Genomic DNA, 20727 nt, shown 5'->3' on the forward strand with positions numbered 1-20727 from the left:
TTTAGTGGAATTGTTCCTACATTCTATTATAGATCCAAATAATGGGAATGAAGGAGACTCTTGCAATAGAATCTATTTGCTGTTTATTGATCAAGGGTAATTTTAAAAGTGTTGCACTATAATTCTGTATTTCCAAAGTTTTTTTTTCTGTATTTTTTCCTGTATTTCAAATTATCTGATAAAACTGTGCCTCTATTCTTGTCCCTAATCCATAATCATTCCCATTATCTTGAAAATCATTTATGCTCATTCAGTTAAACATCCTTAGTCAATAAAAAGCACCATAAATTCAACTTCTAAGCAGTTAATCATCCGTAACAATTAAGAATTACCCTTAGGGAATTACATAAGGCAAATGTTTATTCATTCTCTTTTTCTAGCTATAAAAGACGGAGGCCTGCCTAGAAGAAAAGCATGAGCTACCAGCTTGTTAATTATTTCTAATGCTGCCATTAAATTCAACTGAATGTCCCCTTTTAGTAATACCTTGATTCGTCTAACGCTGACCAATGCTTCAGACACTTTCTCAATGGCTGCTGGGAAAAAGAGAGTGACTGTCAGCCTCACTGCACCATACAGAGAGACAGCGACAAACACTCGACTCGCTGAAATAGGATTGCCCAGCAACACGTAGGTCATGAATGTCATAAATACTGTGATTTTGCTGGCAATGTAGAAGGATGCCAAGTTCATTCCCCGGAGGTAAGAAGTCTTAAGAACCACTGAAATCTCCTTTCTGAAATTGAATTTCAATAATTTTGATAAAACACGCTATGTATTTATATACTGCAAGTATTTTTAAGATACTTCAACCAAGCACATCTAAAAGGTTTAGAAAAACTAAGTAAGAAGAAAGCTCACATTATTAAAAAAAACACCAATTCAGCATCAGTAATAACATCAAAACAACAGTAGCATATACAGCATCATCGACTCCACAATTAAGCAGCCAGGTTCCATTCAAGTCTCAGCTATGGAAGCACAGAAACTTCTTGTTTGGATTATTTCAATGCACTCCACATGGGGCTGCCCTTGAAGACCATCCAAAAGTTACAGCTGGCCCAGAATGCCACAATATACACAGTATTGGGCAGCTCTTGGTTTGCCTATGTAAAGCCCCTATTGTGTGAGTGCCACTGGCTTGAATTTTCCTTCTGGATGCAATTCAAGATGCCAGTTATCACTTTTAAAGCCCCACATGGCATAGGCCCATGTTACTCAGGACCATCTCTTCATGAGACTATCTGCCCCTCCCACTAGATCAGGGGTAGGCAACCATGGCTCTTTTATGACTGGTGGACTTCAACTCCCAGAATTCCTGAGCCAGCCATACTGAGGGGAAAGGGAGAGGTTTCCAAGCTGAACCATGCTGGCTCAGGAATTCTGGGAGTTGAAGTCCAGGAGTCATAAAAGAGCCAAGGTTGCCTACCCCTGCATCAGGTCATATAAAATGGTCATGCTCCAGGTTCCTTCCCTGAAACAGTGTCATCTAATGGGACCTAGCAATCGTGCCTTTTCCATGGTTGCTTCTGCCTTATGAAAAACCATCTCCATGGTAATCAGGCAGGCCTTCATTCATCCTCTTAGCTTTCTGGAACACCATTAAAGTCCTGGCTCTTTACCCAGGCACTGGGCTAGAGTGGTGGAGGCTATTGTGGGAGAGGGGTTGAGGCACCCTGGGAGATTGATAGAAGTACCAGATTTTTTAGTGTTTTTTTTTAAATACAATTCTTACTGATTTTATAGTTACACTGTTGTTGTAAGCTGCCCAGAGTTGTTTCATCATGGTTGGAGATAGAAATCTGTTAAATAAATAAATGAGTTGAGGCCAGCCATTCTCTCTTAGCCCAACCTACCTCACAGAAAATGGGAAGAGAGAATGGATATATTTACCTTTGAGCTTCAAGAATAGGGAACCCCAAACTGGAGGGTGTGATTTGCTCAGGGGCATGAACAAATCCCAAATGGGATGGCAGGATATGCATTTTTAAAACCATTATTAGCATTAAAATTTTAATTTTAAACTTTGAAGAATGGTGGAGCTGAGAAGGCTAATGAAAGGGAGAGAAGCCCTGCAAATATATGTTTGTTTGTTTTAATCTCATTGTTATTAATTATTTTTTTAAATAACCCAAAGCAATGAACATATCTAATACTCTTCCCTCCTCCTATTGTCCCCACAACAACAACCCAGAGAGGTGAGTTGGGCTGAGATAGAGTCACTGGCCCAAAGTCACTTAGCTGGCTTTCATGCCTAAGGCAGGACTATAAGTCATTCTTGTCTGATTTCTAGCCTATTGCCTTAAGCACTAGATCAAACTGACATAAACATCCACATATGTGTGGTGGGAAAATCCACAGGTGTGTGCAGGAAGATCAGGGTCAGATGAGCTGATGGGTAGATTATAAGCCAATGGCTGGTAAGATGAATGTCCAATGTATATTTTTTCTCAATTTAATGCGCACTTCAATGAGGAGACACGGGGTTTCTAAAATATCAGAAAGGGACATGCAAAGGCCTATGGCAAAGGAGGGATAGGAATCTAAGAAGAAATAAATTTTTTGAAATGTATTTTCAAATTTTCAGAAAATTAGACATGGAAGCAACATAGCATTTTATTTTATGTTTTAGATTTTGAAAAAATGGTGATCTATTTCAGTTTTTTGCTACGCTAAATCATAAAGCTTACTTATTACAGGAAGGGACACTGTATGATCAGGGAGAAAACAGGTTTTCTTTACCCCACAACATTATCAAATTTTTGGGGGGAGCTTCCGGTACGCAGCGGCGTGATGGCGGCTACTTTGTAGCCATCCAGCTGGGAAGGTGTCAGATCCACGGAGCACAGCGCGCATCAGCTGGCCCGCGGTTCGGAATCCCCTTCCCGGGCAAAGGGAAGGGGCAGAGAACGCAGGAGTAGAGGTAGAACCTCTGAACCCCCTCTGGATTTTTTCCTTGAGGGGGTGGAAGGAGCGTTCCCTCGGAGCTCCTGCCTATCTCCGCCTCCCAGCTGTTTTTGCTTCTTCGGGAGCAAAAGGAACCGCCGCTTCTATCTCCGCGGTTAAAGAGTCTCGGTGAGTAACTTTTGAAGCGGACAGAGCGGTTTAAAGGATTTCTTTTTATAGTTTAGTATTTTATTTTCCTTTTCTAGTTAGTTTTGGTTGCTTCTCCTTTGTTCTTTTTTGCTGGCACAGAGAAAGTAATTAAGATGGCATTTTGAAAGTGCTTGGCTTTTTTTTTTTTTCCTTTGTCTCTTTGTTCTTACTTTTTTGGAAGGTATTGGACTTAAATGATTGGTTTGACTTTCTCTTTTTGAGTTTTGGACTTTTTCCTTGATTTTTTTTCTCTTTTTTGGAATTCTAAGGATTATAATATCTTTGTTCTTTTTAATTCTTATTTCCCTTTTCCCTTTTCTTGGGAAGAAGGGAAGAGAGAACTTTGTTTTAAAAAATGGCTTCAAAGAGACAACCGCCTTCTATACTATCTAAGGTGGTTTCCTCTCCCACAACCTTAACTGTACAACAACAACAACAACTTAAACCTGTACCACCGACACAGCCTCCACCCTCCCCTCCTTTGCCAGGCCTGTCTGCACAAGAGATTAAAGACATAATGGGAAATGCTGTATCCCAAATTAGAGATGAAATGAAGCAGCTTGTTGTACAGATTAAATCTGAAAGTAAAGAGGAAATGAAGGAAATGAGGGAGTTATTAGAGGACAATAATACTATTTTGAGGCAAGACATAGTTACAGCCTTATCAGGTCTGGCCTCTGTGGTGGCGAAGCTGGACTCGAGAGTGGAGGAAGTCGCAGATAAAGTTGATTTTTTTGAGGATAAATTTCAAGATATGGAAAGGAAGATGGAGATTTCACAAGAGGATATCCTTATGTCCCAGTATAGAGAAATGGAATACGCCCTGAGAATCAGGGGTCTGAAGGAGGACATGAATCAAGATCTGACAGAGATGGTGCTTAGTGATTTAGCTGTTGCTCTGAATATGGATAAAGAGGAATTACGCAGAGAAGTGGAAAAAATTTACAGAGTTAATTCTTGGATTGCGAAGCAGAAGAATTTGCCTAGAGATGTGGTGATTTATTTTACAAAGAAGTCTCTGCGTAATGAAATCATACAAGCTTTCTATAATAAGAGATTCCAGATTGCGGCCCAAGATGTCATTATCTTAAAGGAAATCCCATCTAAAATTTTAAGAAGCAGGAAAGATTTTGCTTTCTTAGCCAATGAGCTTAAAGCCAGATTGATGCCATTTAGATGGGAGATCCCGATGGGTATCGCTCTGAGCCATGCGGGGATGCGTTACAGGTTGAATACAGTTGCTAAAGCTAAAGAGTTTTATAACACGGTCCTGGGTGCAGGCTCAGCTTCATCTGTTCAGAAACCCTCGAGTGGTAAAGAGTTGGAACAGCAATCTGAAGCATTAGGTCTGATCTCTGCTGGGAAGTCCCAAGTTGAATGGCAACGCCAAATAGAGGTTAAAGAGCAGAGGATGACCCGTGAAGCACATAGACGCAAGGAAAAGGAGCAACAAAAGAAAGAAATTAAAGAATCTTCTTCGGCGCCTCATTGCCGGTGGGAGGAGCAAGACCCAAGAGTTCTGCAACATATACAGCAATGGCAGATCTCCAGGCAGTCTTCTCCAGGCTCCTGGTCAAGGGAGATGGCAAAGTTCCTGACCTGGAATGCTAACGGTCTTAACTCCCCTCAGAAAAGAAAGAAAATCTTTCACTATTTAAAGCAACACAATAATGATGTTATCTGCTTACAGGAAACTCATATTTTACTCAAAGATCAAAAATATTTAGTTAACGCCCGTCTGGGATCTCATTTTGTATCTCCTGCTCCTGGGAAAAAGGGGGGAGTGGTTATTTATGTTAAGCAAAATTTACCAGCTTGTCTGGTAGAATCAGATCCCCAAGGAAGATATGTAATGATTGAACTTGGTTTATATGGTAAGAAAATACTTATAGTGGGACTTTATGCGCCAAACCAGCAACAGGAACAATTTTACAGATTGTTACATCAGAAAATAACTTCGCTGGATTATAGATCCGTGATATTAATGGGTGACTGGAATGGTGTCTTAGATATACAAAGGGATAAGAAAGGTTCTTCTCCTCTTTTTAAACAGGCCAAATTACCTAAAGCCTTTTTTGATATGAAAGAGGACTGGGAATTAAGGGATTATTGGCGTGAACATAACCAAGAGGAGAGAGACTTCACTTTCTTCTCAGATAGACATCAATCTTTTTCAAGAATTGATTTCTTTTTGATTACAACGGATTTATATAATAGAGTAAAGAATGTAAAGATTTTTCCTAGGTCGCCGACGGATCATAGTCCAGTTTGGATGGAGTTGATTCAAGAAAAAGAGGACAGAAGATCCTGGAGGGTGAATGAGAACTTATTCAGACAAGAAAAGAATGTTCAAAAGTTAAAGGAGTGTTTAAAGGATTATTTTGCTTTGAATATGTATAAGGGGACTTCAATGTCAATGGTATGGGATGCAGGTAAAGCATTTATGCGTGGGATCTTGATAAAAATGAATAACTTTCATAGACAAAAGCAGACTCAGAAACGTAAAGAATTAGAAGATGAGATTAAATTAAAAGAAAAGCTTTTGATTTTAACTCCTTCAGATGAAAGGATTAAAGAATCTATAAAGTTGCTAAGAACACAATTTAATATGTTGATGGCGGATCAATCCGCAACTAACTTATTGTTTATGAAACAAAATACATTTTGTAATGCTAATAAACCAGGGAGATGGTTGGCTTATCAATTAAGAAAGAAACAGAGACAGAGAATAATAGACAAAATAAACTATAAGGGTAAACTAGTGTATCAGAAAGAATTGATTAAGAAATCTTTTTTAGATTATTATCAAAAATTATATAAATCTACTAATGTGCAAACTCTAGATATAAATAAATATTTAAGTGAGGCCAACTTCCCCAAATTGACAGAGGACCAGAAACATGAAATTAATGGCTTAATTACCAAGGAGGAAATTGTGATAGCAATTAAACAACTGAAATCAGGGAAAGCACCGGGTACGGATGGGTTGACATCTGTTTATTACAAAACTCTAATGGAAGAGATGATTCAACCATTAGGTGATCTTTTTAATAATATTTTACAGGGCTCAGAGATTCCTCCTTCATGGCGCAGTGCTTTTATATCCTTGATTCCAAAAGAGGATCAAGACCTTACTTTACCAAAGAACTACAGACCTATATCTCTCTTAAATGTTGACTATAAGATATTTGCAAAAATTTTAGCTAATAGGCTTATGAGGGTTGTGCATCATCTGGTACATAAGGACCAATCTGGTTTTATAACTGGTAGGTATATGAAAAACAATGCTAGACAAATTATTAATTTATTAGAATATCTAGATAAGAATAACCAAGTTTCTGCAGGGCTGATATTTTTAGATGCTGAAAAAGCTTTTGATCAATTGAATTGGTATTTTATGTTAAGAGCAATTGAAGAGATGAATTTTGGTGAAAAGATATTACAAGCTCTTACGGCAATATACCAAAAACAAATGGCACAACTTATTGTTAATGGAGGCTTGTCAGAGGTTTTTACAATAGAGAAAGGGACTAGACAGGGATGTCCATTATCACCGTTGTTGTTTATTTTAACATTGGAAATTTTGTTGTCTAAAATTCGAGAGTCGCAGGAAATAAACGGAATAGAAGTTAACAAAAAAGAATATAAGTTAAGAGCTTTTGCAGATGACTTGGTGGTTACTTTGTCGCAACCTACTTATTCTGTAGTAAAGTTATTACAGTTGATTTATCAATATGGTTTGGTTTCGGGTTTTAAGATTAATGTTAATAAGACTAAAATCCTACCTAAAAATATGACTATTCGGAAAAGCAGATTCTGGCTAACTTGACTGGTTTTGAAATTGTTAATAAGGTAAAATATTTGGGGGTGATTTTATCTGTTTCTAATGCAAAATTGTTTAAGAATAACTATGAAAGGTTGTGGGTTAGAGTACAGAAAGACTTGAGGAATTGGGAGAAGTTGCAATTATCTCTCATGGGAAGAATTGCACTGATTAAAATGAATGTTCTACCCAAGTTCCTTTTTCTGTTTCAAATGTTACCGATTTTGAAGAATGAGATTAATTTAAGGGAATGGCAGAAAGGTATTAATAAATTTATTTGGGCAGGGAAAAAACCAAGGGTAAAGTTTAAAATCATGCAAGACTCCTGTGAGAGAGGTGGACTCAAGGTACCGAATTTGAAATTATACTATGATGCGGTGGTTTTAACATTAATTAGCGAATAAATTTAGTAAATTTATTTAAATTTAAATTAGTAAATTTAACAAATTTGAAGATACTCCATCTGGAGGGATGGGATTTATTTTTTGGTTGGCATGCCTATTTAATATTCAATAAGAAGGTGGATTGGGTTTTTAAATCTCATATTATAAGAATCTCTTTACTTAGGGTTTGGAGAAAATATTATAAGAGTGACTTTAAAATACCATTATGGGCTATACCTTGGCATGCGATAGAGGGGATAAAAAGAGGTGTCAGAATGAATACGGTGTCTTATACACAGTTACTCAGATGGGATGGACAAAACTGGCAGTTAAAACTATTGGAAGAGTTAGTATATGAAAATATTACTTATTCTTGGTTTCAATATAGACAATTAGCAGATAGATGGAAGATGGATCGTAAGTGGGTTTTCTCAGAGAAGATGAAAATCTTATTAAACAAGTAAAGGACCAAAGACAAAGTCATATTAAGAGAATTTATGGGGTTCTAGTGGAATTGGATTCAGAAACAGAATTAATTAAAGATTGTATGATTAAATGGGCGCAGAATTTTGGTGAACCAGTTCTACTGGATACCTGGGAAATTATTTGGGTGAGAAATGTTAAATTTACACAAGCACAGAATCTAAGGGAGAATTTTTATAAAATGTTTTATAGATGGCACCTTGATCCACAAAAAATGTCTCTTATGTACCCTGACCTACAGCCTAAATGTTGGAGATGTGGTTGTTTGGATGCCACCTACTATCATATTTGGTGGTCGTGCAGAAATATAAAAGCTTTCTGGATTAAGATATGGTGGAATATTCAGAGAATTTTCAGAAAGAGGGTAAAATTTACTCCACAATTATTTTTGTTAGGTATAGTTACTGATTGTGATGCAAAGGAGGTTATATTGATGTTGAATTTGATTACAGCCGCAAGGCTGTTAGTAGGACAATATTGGAAGAAGGAATCTTTGCCTACTTTGCAGGAATGGTTTCTTAAAGTATCTTATCTGGCGGAAATGGCAAAGATTTCGACTTTCCTAAAAGAACAATCGCAAGAGAAATTTCTTGCTGTTTGGGATAAATGGATAAAGTTTATACAATTTAAATTGGATATAAAAAAATATCATTTAGCCTTTTTATAACTCTTATTTTATATATATATATATATATATATATATATATATATATATATATTAGTGTTATATTCTTTTTTTATATATAATCTGTTTAACTTTTTTTAATTAAGCCTATATTCTGCTCTGGGAAGCTCCGGGGGGGGAGGAAGTGGGTGTTTTGGGGAAGGGTTGTTTTGTTTTGTTTTGTTTTGTTTTGTTTTTCTTTTTTATGCTGTTGTTGTATTGTCATTTTTTTGTTTTTCTGTAAAAATTTATAAAAATTTTCAATAAAAAAAAAAGAAGAAATAAATTTTTTGAAATGTATTTTCAAATTTTCAGAAAATTAGACATAGAAGCAACATAGCATTTTATTTTATGTTTTAGATTTTGAAAAAATGGTGATATATTTCAGTTTATTGCTACGCTAAATCATAAAGCTTACTTATTACAGGAAGGGACACTGTATGATCAGGGAGAAAACAGGTTTTCTTTACCCCACAACATTATCAGATTCTTTTGTTGTGATTCAAAAAATCCTGCATTATATAATATCACCCTGTAGCTAAAAATCAAGTAAACAACAACATAGGTATAGAATTTCTGTGAGATATAAAATCACCTTCTCATATTGTTCACAAGTTCAGCAAATGACTTTTCCCAGGCATACATCTTTATTATCCGCATTCCAGTTATAACCTCATTCATAGTCCTGATCCTTGCGTCTGTGAAAGCTGCAGTCTTGCTCCTGAAGTAGAAATAGGCAGCTATAAACTTTTTTTAAAAAAAAAAACTCTAATTCTAAATTCATATTGGACCAATAAAGGCTTTTATTCAGACATTTTCATTTATCTAATGTGAGAATTTCTTTGCTATTTCAATAGTTAAAAAACATTCTCCTCCTTCCCCCCAAGTAAAAATTCAGGAATACACAAACAGATATAATGATGTAGTGAACAAAACTTAAAATACATAAGTGAATAAACCTAAGATGCTTATGAAAAAAGCTTATCTAGATTTAGTGGATTCTTTTACATAACATCAATCAATTAACCATATTGCTTTGAAGAATTGAAGATATACATAAGCAAGGATTGGAAACCTCTCCCTTTCCCGTCAGCATGGCTGGCTCAGGAATTCTGGCAGTTGAAGTCCACGAGTCATAAAAGAGCCAAGGTTGCCTACTCCTGTCCTAGTAGAAGGCATATAGGTATAGAATAAATAGTAATAGTTAGTAGAATCTATTACCTCTTGCTCATTCTCAGGAGTAAAACCGTAAGAAGGTAAGCAAGCAGGAGACAAAAATGACCACTTATTCACTATCTATCTTCCTTCAAATTAATGAGAGACTAATAATAACAAAAGGAACTACAGTCAGGTAAAGGACTGCAATAACAACTAGAAATGATTAGTGGAATAAGAATTTGGAATTTATGGAATTTGTATATAGATGGGTAGATAATATAAGATAATAGATAAGTCCATAGATGGAGTTTAAAGTAGATATACCTTCAAGGAAGCCTTTACAGCAAAGTGCAAACTTATGAACCCTGGTCTAAAGTAAAGATTGGACATCCATTTGTCCAGGATGGTGTAAGAATTCCTGCCTTGGGCAGGGGGTTGAAGACCTCCAAGGTCCCTTCTAGCCTTATAATTCTATGATTCTATGTTTTCTCTCTTGGTGTCTAACAACAACAAAGCAATCAACTCGCTGCAGTGTGGAAGGTCATGGATTATTGAGAAATGTTCTTTAATAGATAAACAGAGGACCAAGTTTAATATTTTACAGTGCTGGAATTCTCCTCATGAATATTTGCCAGATCTCAGGCTAAGTCCCAAATATTTTTATGCAGACATCTAGCTGAACATATATTGATTTTCTTGTTTGTTTGTTTTTATATTTACTATGATTACCAATAAAGAAGATTACTGCAAAATAGTAAAGAGTGCAAAGTTGAAAAATCTTATTTTCCAGCTTAAAATACTAGGATCATGCAGGATAACATCCATAAGACAGCAGACATATGGTCCTGAACAATTCGACAAAATGCTGTAAATATTAATAAAATTATCTAATAATCATAATAATTTGAAACCACTGAAAACATGCTATACATTTTAAAAATCACATAACTAAATGAAATAGCAAATTATAAAGAATATTCCCTAAAAGGATAGAAATTCAACCAGAGCACTGTACAATCTGTTATTTTAAAAAACATGAAGAAAGTCTCCACCTTCTCAAAACTTCCTTGTTTTGCTACAAAACTGAAACATTCCACAGCTCAGCTGCCCTGAGAGTCAGTCACACAGGATTCAACCTTGAAATACTTGTAGAAGTAACAGCTAGTCCCAGGTCTACATTTCTAATCTGAAGATTTGCAGTTATGAATTATAACTGTATATTATATACAATTACAAGTATAAAGTAGCTGAGAAAGACCTGAGAACATGTTTTGCAGAAAGAAAATTGAGAAATATTTTCTACCTTCAGTTCAAATTCAGGTCATCCTTGACTGACGACCACAACGGAGCTCAAAATTTCTGTTGCCATCTGAGACAATTGTTAAGTGAGTTTTGCCCTGTTTTACAACCTTTCTTGCCAGTTGTTAAATGAAGCACTGCATGTTATTAAATTAGTAACACAGCTGTTAATCTGATTTCCCAATAGACTTTGCTTGTCAGGTCTCAAAAGATGATCACATGAACTTGCAACCCTCATAAACGCATGCCAGATAATAATAATGATGAAGATGATGATGAGGATGTTATTGTTGTTGTTGTTGCAAGGTACCTTGGAGGTCATCTAGTCCAACCTCTGCTCAGGCAGGAAACCCTATACTATTTCAGACAAATGGTTGTCGAGTCTCTTCTTAAAAACCCCCAATGTTGGAACATTCACAGCTTCTAGAGGCAGGTTGTTCCACTGATTAATTGTTCTAACTGTCAGGAAATTTCTTCTTAGTTCTAGGTTGGATCTCTCCTTGATTTGTTTCCATCTGTTGCTTCTTCTTCTGCCTTCAGGTGCTTTGGAGAATAGCTTGACTCCCTCTTCTTTGTGGCAGCCCCTGAGATATTGGAACACTGCTATCATGTCCCCACTCGTCCTTCTCTTCATTAGACTAGACATACCCAATTCCAGCAACCGTTCCTTATATGTTTTAGCCTCCAGTCCCCTAATCATCTTTGTTGCTCTTCTCTGTATTCTTTCTAGAGTCTCAACATCTTTTTTACATTGTAGTGACCAAAACTATATGCAGTATTCCAAGTGTGGCCTCACCAAGACATTGTAAAGTGGTATTAACACTTCACGTGATCCTGATTCTATCCCTCTGTTAACGCAGTCCAGCACTGTGTTGGCTGTTTTGGCAGCTGCAGCACACTGCTGGCTCATATTTAAGTGATTGTCCACTAGATCTGAGATTCCTCTCACAGTTACTACTACTGAGCAAGGTACCACCTATACTATAACTGTGATTTGGTTTTTCTTGCCTAAATGTAGAATCTTACTTTTTTCACCATTGAATTTCATTTTGTTAGGTAGCGCCCAATGTTCAGGTCTGTCAAGATCCTTCTGTATCTTAAGCCTACCTTCTGGAGTGTTGGCTATTCCTGCCATCTTGTTGTCAACTGCAAATTTGATGAGTTCCCCATCTATCCCCTCATCCAAATCATTGATCAAGATGTTGAAGAGCACTGGGCCCAGAACAGAGCCCTGGGGCACCCCATTACACACTTCCCTCCATGTAGATGCAGTTCCATTGAGGACCAAACGCTGAGTATGGCTGGTCAGCCAGCTACGAATCCATCTGGTGATGATGATGTCTAACTCACATTTTTCTATCTTATCAAGTAGTAGGTTGTGATCTACTTTATCAAATGCCTTACTGAAGTCCAAGTAAATTATATCCACAGCATTCCTCTAGTCCACTAATTTTGTCACTTGGTCAAAGAATGCAATAAGATTTGTCTGGCATGATCTGTTTTTGACAAACCCATGTTGGCTTTTGGTAATGACTTTGTTTGCCTCTAGGTGTTTGTTGATTCATTGCTTGATTATCTTTTCCAGAATCTTCCCAGGTATTGAGGTCAGGCTGATAGGTCTGTAGTTTCCTGGATCGATCTTTTTTCCTTTTATAACGATGGGAACTACTTCAGCTCTTTTTCAGTCCTCTGGTAGTTCCCCAGTGCTCCAAGATCTTTGAAAGATATAGTTCATTGGTTATGAGATCACATCTGCCAATTCCTTCAGAACCCTGAGGTGTAATCCATCTGGTCCTGATGATTTAGGTGGACAGGTGCTCACCTACCATTTTCTTGCCCATCTTAACTTGTGTTTCTAATCTGTTTTTTACAGTACTGTTTTTGATAGGTTGGACTGTTTTTTCCCTTTGTGTAAAGATGGATGCAAAAAACGAGTTAAATAGTTCTGCTTTCTCCTTGTTGCTTGTCACGTTGTTGCCACTTTCTCCCACTAATGGACCAATCATTTCCTTAACTTTTTTCTTGTTTTTTACATGTTGAAAGAAGCTTTTTTGTTTGTTTGTTTTACTTTTGTCACAAGCCTTAGTTCATTTTGAGCCTTAGTTTTCCTCAATTCATCTTGCAGGCTCAGGCTATTTGCTAATATTCTGTCTTAGTTATGTACCCCTCTTTCCATTTTTTTATACTTGTCCTTTTTGTCTTTCAATGTATCAGAGAGTTCTTTATGCAGCCATGCTGGTTTCTTATGAGAACTGTTATTTTTCTTCTTTGTTGGTATTGTGCTAGACTGGGCTTTTATAATCTCACTTTTCAAAATCTCCCAAGCTTCTTGAGTTGTTTTCCCCTTGAGGATTCTCATCCATGGAATCCTTCCCAAGCTCTCTGTAAGTCAGACATGTTAAACTCGCAATATCATGTGACATTGCTCAACGTATCAGAACTTTTTCCCCATTACGGCAATGGGATGGGCATGGTTTCCTTGTGATATGTCCGGCCCCTGGACCGGCAGTTTGATACCCCTACTCTAAGTTTATTGAAATTAGTTCTCTTAAAGTCCAAGAGTCTAGTTTGACTGTGTTCTATTGCCTGTGCTTGGATAATGTTCAATTCCAATATTGCATGATCACTCCCCCCAAGGTTCCTGTGGCTTCAACATTTTCTATCATTTCTATCAACACCTTCTATCATTTCATCTCTGTTAGTGAGAATTAGGTCCAATATGGTCTTAATTCCCTTCTCTGATCCCTTAGTTCCCTCTTCTACTTTTTGGCAAACAAAGTTGTCTGCTAGGTTTGTCAGGAATCAGTTTGATCTTCCACTTGGTGCAGAGTTTGTCTCCCAGTTGATGTCAGGGTAATTAAAGTCCCCCATTACTATGGTGATGTGCTTCCTACATACCTTAGTTAGTTGACTAGCAAAAAGTTCATCTATTTCCTCTGTTTGGTGGGTGGCCTATAGTATACACCTATGGCAATGTCATTTTTTCCCCCTTTATATTGACCCAAATGCATTTGAGACAGCTTTCATCATTGTTGTGCTCTATTTCTGTTGAGATTCTTATATAGAGAGCAACTCCACCTCCTCTTTTATTTGAACTGTTTCTTTTAAATAATTTAAATCCCTCTAGCTGTGTGTTCCATTTGTGGGTTTCATCCCACCAAGTTTCCATAATGGCAACAATATCATATCTGCCCTCATTTACTGAATTTCTAGTTCACCCTGTTTATTGCTCATACTCTCTACGTTGGTGTATAGACATTTGAGTCTTTTATGACTGACCCTGTGTTTACTTTCTACATAGCCTATGTGGTGCCTGAGTTCCTCTATTTTCTTACCACCTGTTTGATTAGTGCACTTGGTGTGGCATTCACTATTAAAAGCTTGATTTTGCTTGACAGCTAGGTTGATATTCTTGTCCACACACACCTCTGTAACATGCACTGCTAACCCTATAATTTTTAGATTGCTGGGGACAGGAATGTTTTGTACCAATTAACTCACTGTCCCCATTGTTTACTTTAAATATTTCTCCAGAAAATCTGTGAATTTATTGTCAAGTAACTCAGTCCCTTTCTTTGATGGATGCAAGCCATCTCTTTTATACACTTTTTCATTGGACCAGCTGCAGACATCATGACTAATATAACCAAAGCCTTCCCCTTTACACCACTCCTTTAGCCACATATATGCTGGCCTTTTCCATTTTGTACTTTATACACTGGTAAAACCTCTGAAAAAGTAACCCTACAGCCTATTCTGCTAAGTTCCTCCCCCAAGCTCTGGAAATCATTCTGCATAGAGAATACATCTTTTTGGGATAGATTGTTAGTGCCAAGATGTACAATAACATCCACATCACAGTCCTTGCTGGCATTCTTGACTATCTTAAAAATACTTCTTTTCCATACTGGAAGTAGCACCTAGAAGACATCTGATCTCTTTCGAAACCTCTGTATCCTTTCCTAAATTTACATCCCTTATCATTGAATCATCAACCAGAAAGTAGCTTCTCTTTTGGGATGCCTTGCTCTTCTTGCATGACTGATGTATAATACCTGATTCACACTTTCCCCTGTCCAAAACAAGTTCCTCATCTTGGATCACGATCCCCTGCTTATTTGAGTTATCATCATCACAAGTACCTTGATCTGTCTCCTTAGTGTCACTATTAAGGTCAGCAAGGGCACTGTATCTGTTATGCAGGGACACAGCGAAAGCTTTGTCTTTATGGTTCATAGCTCTCACCCTGCCAGATCCCACTGTTGTCCATACTGCCCTTCTCCTGCAGGATATTTGTGGTAGAGGCTGATAGCATGGAAGGGCTGAACTGGACACCTAATTTCTGCCTGAAGAACACAGATTACAGACCCTAGATAAGTAATCTGTCCTTGTAGACTAGTGATTTGTTTACAGATAGGACAGTTTCCAAGTTTGAAAAGAGTACTGCGAAAGACAGCTGCAAAACAAGTGTTGCACTGAACTAAGCCAGACATTCTGACATAAAATGAAATCACAATCTCAGATGCACTTGCCCCGAATGTACTGCTGCTGTTTTAGATTTTTAGTTATATGAAGAAGAAGCTCAGAAGCTCAGCTACTTTTCTCCTCTGCACTCCCTCTTAACTCACAGCTTGCAATTCCTCCCAGCAGCCTCTAGGCAGTTCAAATGCAATGGTGGTCCAACCAGAAGCTCAGCTACTTTTCTCCTCTGCCAAGCATCTAAATTTTAATCACGTGACCATAGGGATGCTACAACAGTTGTGTGAAAAACAGTCATAAGCCACTTTTTTCAGTGACATTGTAACTTCGAACAATCACTGAATGAATGGTTGTAAGCCATTCCAATGCAGAACTACCTGTATGATCCCTGCCTTCTCTGAGTATCATGCCTCCATCCGAGCCTGACTCTGAGGATGACATGGAGTTTCCTGAGGACGACATGGAGTTCCCTGTTGAGGCCCAGGAGGGGGTGTCTGTGGCTTCGGAGGACTGTGGGGAGGAACAGGCTGAAGCAGGCCAGGGCCCTTCAAGTTTGGAACAGGGAAGGCAGAGCTCAGGCGAGGAGCAAGGCCCCTCCCCACCAGATCCCAGAGCAAGGAGAGCAGAGAGGAGGAGGGAACAACGGAGGCAGGCTCACTTGCTCGGGAGGAGAGCGTCACGCCCCACTTCACAAGGCACACCTGGGGAGTAGGTATTTAAGGAGATGCTGTGGGGTGGGGCATTTGCCGGGAACAAACGTGATCTCTTGGGATGTGAGCTCTTGTACCTGGACTCTTTGTATTTTGGATCAAGTTTGTTTCCTGCTGAGTTCTCCTTGCTGTCTTCAGTTTTGCAGTTTGCAGGTTACAGGCAAGCTGGGCGTTGAAAAGATCTTACTGCATTTGTTATCTGTTTTACTTTAAAGAACTGTTTAACTCCGTTGACTGTTTTATTGAACTTGTGCCAGCATACGTGGAGGCTGTTGGGTGAATGTTGGCAGTGCTTACAAAGACAATTATTCTGACCAGCTAATTGCTTTGCCTCCGTTCGGGGCCCTGGGTCATCACACTGAGTTCTATGTTCCTCTCATTTCTAGATTTTCTTTCTCATGTCCAAGGTTCTACATCTCACCATATGTACCATTTTTATATCGCAAGACCTTTTTCCTAGAGTCTGGCTGAACATTAAACATCTTTAGAGGTTAGTTTAGAAAAGAATCCCAGGTGTAGAGAAAACACATATCCTCACCCAGGTTTGAACATACAGTCATGTTCAGGAACAGCAACTATATACAGATAGTCCTTGACCTACGATCATTCATTTAACAATCTTTTGAAGTTAACGCTGGTGCTGCCTTACAAGTAGTCCTCACATTTATGACTGTCGCAGCATCCCTGAAGTTATGTGATCAAAATCCAGGCTCTTGTCAGCCAGCATGTATTTATGAGGGTTGCAGTATCTCCATGATCACCATTTGCAACCTTCCCTGGGGGGGCTTTTGATGAGCAAAGTCAACTGGGGAAGTCAGATCTGCTTAACCACTTGATTCATTGAATGATTGTCGCAAAAAAAGGTTATAAATTGTGTTGACACTTAATGACTGCACCCCAAGCTCTGATTCCAATTGTATTCATATGTCAAGGACTACTTGCACCTTGAAAGACAGAATGGTATTGATTGTTGAAAGAGATCTCTTAAATTGGAAGCTAGTAGTCTTCAAGATGTTTTCAACAGTGATCTAGTAGTCCTGCTCAATTAAATGTGTGCTTTTAAACCTTCCTATTAATTCCTCTTTTACTTAAAGCAAAGGTAGTCAAACCACAGGCCTGCATATTTATCATCCCCTTGCTCCGGATACATGTGCCTCTTTCTCATCTACTTACTAGCCTACATCCTACATTAGCTGGCCCATCCTCTCTTGCTCTGCTTGCAGCCTCCCAGACCTGGAGGAGGCTAAAAAGCAGGATGACGGGGCCAGGAGGCCAGGCTTGTATTGCTTGGGGCCTTTTTGCTCTCTGCAGCTGTTGGATGAGGGAATGGCTGCTTGGGAAAATGGAGCAGATGAAAGAAGCAGCAGCAAATCCTGACAGGATTGAGGAATGCCTGCAGCACCCAATGGCATGCCTGCCTTCTTAAGCAACCCTTACCTGCCAGCTAGGAGGAAGGGGCAGAACTGAGGTCCTAGCAGAACTGCTTACACCAAGGAGGGCTCTGCAAGTTCTCTGCCAGTCCCCAGAGGCCCAGGAGCTTGGCTTTCACACCACCCTGGAGATGCTGGTGCAAGCCTGCATGTATGGATCTACCAGAGGTTGTCCTCTCAAAGCTTCTGGGCACAGGAAGGAGCCACAAAGCCACCCAGAATCACAAAGAGGATCCCTCACTTGCAGGACAGTTTTTTTTACACTACACATGTCTTGCATGCTTCATGCTAGGCTGTCCAAACCCAGACATTTAAAAAGAAACACTAATTAATAAATGTAATCAAAATTTACAAGTCATGAATTCTGCCCCTCTCTATTTTCATTTTTCCAAGTTCTGTAACTTGGAAATCTGCTTTGTAATTTGCCTTGGGGAGAAAAGCATACTTTGGGTCTTATGTATGTCTTTGAACATATAATAAAGATGAAATTAAAAGAACATCTTTATTCCACTGGTGCCAGATTTAGCAAACACATGTTTTTGAACCTTTTTGTTCAAAGTATATAACCTTTGAAAAACACAAACTATCCATGCTGAGTTGAAAGAGTTTTTTTTAATCACTCTGAAGGAACAAGATGCCAATCACTCTTACCTCAGAGCTGAGAAGAGCCTGCCCATGCAGGTTTGCAAGGGAAGAAGAATAATCAGCACCGCCATCCCTGCAAGGCAGGACGGGCCAATCTCAAGCCACAAAAGAACAGTCACAGCTATTGCCTGAAGGGGTCCAGCCCATAAGAAATGCAAGAAAATAGTCACCTAGGCAAAAAAGAAATACACATGACTCACAAAATGAACTGAAAATAGAAAAATCACGACAGCGACCAGTCTATTGTGCACATGGGGGAAAGTCCTGTGGGACCCAGAAATGATCTATATCTGGATATGTTAGGTTATATATAAAAAAAGTTGTTATTGTTCCCTAAATGCCTTGGGAATTCTGCATGTCACTCTATTCCTGGAATTGCTCCTTACTAAGATGGAACTCCAGGCCTCAGCAACTGCCTGCACCATCTGAAATATAGCTTCTTTTTTAGCCGGACATTTATCATTTGTGATCATCTCCACATCTGAGGCCACATGAGCCAAAATACCTCCTACATATTACTGTCTATATAATGCTATAAAATTTACCCTGGACATTTAAGAAAACCTTCGCATGACACAGTTTAATGCTGTCTGGTTGTGAGAGTTCTAACCCATATCTCATGAAATCAACATATTTACTTTTAATCTATACAAAATCATCTACAGGCAGAGTTAAGCCAAATGAGCTGCCCAAGGTTAAAATAATGAACTTTATGCTTAGCTGAATGATCTCAAAAAACTAAGCACAGTCACATCTGGTTCATACTTTCTTGGCTACCATGAAATATCAGAACTATAGCTGAGACTAGGATGCTTAAAAACTACCCTAAAAGAAGAGAGAGGCAAATCAACTTTCTAATATTGCTTAGAAATCTTACATAGACATATCTCTTAGCTCACAAGGAGTGAAGCCCAGTGTGAAGGGGACTTATAGTTCTGCTACTGCAGTATCCTTGAATGAATCATAGATACACTTGGCAGTTTTTAAAAGCCAACATGAGCCAGTTTAGTCTAGTGCAGGGGTAGGCAACCTTGGCACTTTTATGACTCGTGGACTTCAACTCCCAGAATTCCTGAGACAGCATGGCTCAGCTTGGAATCCTCTCCCTTTCCCCTCAGTATGGCTGGCTCAGGAATTCTGGGAGTTGAAGTCCACGAGTCATAAAAGAGCCAAGGTTGCCTACCCCTGGTCTAGCGGTTAAGGCACCAGGCTAGAAAGTGGGAGACCACAGATTCCAGTCCCCCCTTAGTGGGACTTGAAAGCCAGCTGAGTGACCTTGGGCCAGTCACTCTCTCTTGGCCCAACCCACCTCACAGGGCTGTTGTTGTGGGAGAAATAGGAGAAGGAAAGTGTGTTTGCTGCCTTGAGGTATTTGTAAAAAAGAATAAAGGTGGGATATAAATGAAGAAAAATAAAATGAATAAAAATAAACTCTCCACCTCTACTGCAGCCCCCGCTCCAAAAGAGAGAGAAGGAAAAGATCAAAGTCCTCTTTAAGATTAGAGACTACAGATAGCCCTTGATTTACAACCACAATTGAGTCCCCAAATTCATGTTGCTAAGGGAAACATTTGTTAAGTGAGTTTTGCCCCATTTTACGATCTTTCTTGCCACAATTGTTAAGTGAACACTGCAGCTGTTAATTTAGTAACTTGGTTGTTAAGTGAAGCTGGTTTCCCCATTGGCTTTGCTTGTCAGAAGGGTGCTAAAGGCGATCACGTGACCCTGGGAGGCTGCAACTGCCATAAATATGGACCAGTTGCCAAGTGTCTGAATTTTGATCATGTGACTACAAAAATGCTGCAATGTTGTAAGTATGAAAAAGCGTTACCATTGTAACTTCGAACAGTCACTAAGCTCGGCCAATTGCATTTTCCATGCTAGCTCAGGAATTCTGGGAGTTGAAGTCCACGAGTCATAAAAGAGCCAAGGTTGCCTACCCCTGCACTAAGTGAACTGTTGTAAGTCGAGGACTACCTATATAAGTTGTTATTCTTATCACAATCCTCCATTCTAAAAAGACATCTGCTTGGAAATCACCGCAATATAAGATGCACCCCACAAAGGATTCGATATAGCCTTTAAAAATATTTTTATCCACTGCATACACATGTACAAGCAAACCCAAGGACTTTCATTCTATCTTGCTATGAATAAAAAGAAAAGGCCACTACCTAAGATCACTCTTAAGCTAAATCATTCAAAATGTCTGTCTCCCTTAGGGCTTACCTGATCAAATTTATTCACATCATTTGACAAAAGATTTACAATCTGACCGGTTGTCGTTTTTGACATGGCTGCATTATTCAGACGAAGTGCCTAAGAGCAGAAACAAACTTATTCAAATGTCACATTCATACACTGAATAGTATTTAGTCACAGCTTTTTCCCAATTTAGCTATCTTTCGTCTTTTTTCAATATTTCCTTAAAAAAATTAAATATACTACTCAAACAATTTTCCAAGTTTCAATAATCATCTTATGGGAACAATGTAAGATGAAACAAACTCCCAAAAGCAGGATCAAAACTAAGATTCCAGTTTAAGTTAACAGACAA

The 20727-nt window shown here is 38.6% G+C and overlaps 1 protein-coding gene across 2 annotated transcripts in view; it reads right to left on the bottom strand.

The window, feature by feature from the left end:
• ABCC4 (ATP binding cassette subfamily C member 4) overlaps positions 1 to 20727 on the bottom strand; it is a 182880-nt gene that overhangs the window by 135160 nt on the left and 26993 nt on the right. For both annotated transcript variants that reach the window (XM_039337655.1, XM_039337654.1), the window contains exons 5-8: positions 20400 to 20489; positions 18177 to 18340; positions 9045 to 9170; positions 487 to 736 (exon numbers count right to left, since the gene is read on the bottom strand). In XM_039337655.1, coding sequence (XP_039193589.1) covers positions 487 to 736; positions 9045 to 9170; positions 18177 to 18340; positions 20400 to 20489 — 630 coding nt within the window. The remainder of the gene's footprint in view (positions 1 to 486; positions 737 to 9044; positions 9171 to 18176; positions 18341 to 20399; positions 20490 to 20727) is intronic.

The sequence above is a fragment of the Crotalus tigris genome, unplaced genomic scaffold (genome assembly GCF_016545835.1).
Source record: "Crotalus tigris isolate CLP2741 ecotype Arizona unplaced genomic scaffold, ASM1654583v1 scf7180000017685.4511686, whole genome shotgun sequence".
Lineage (NCBI taxonomy): Eukaryota > Metazoa > Chordata > Lepidosauria > Squamata > Viperidae > Crotalus > Crotalus tigris.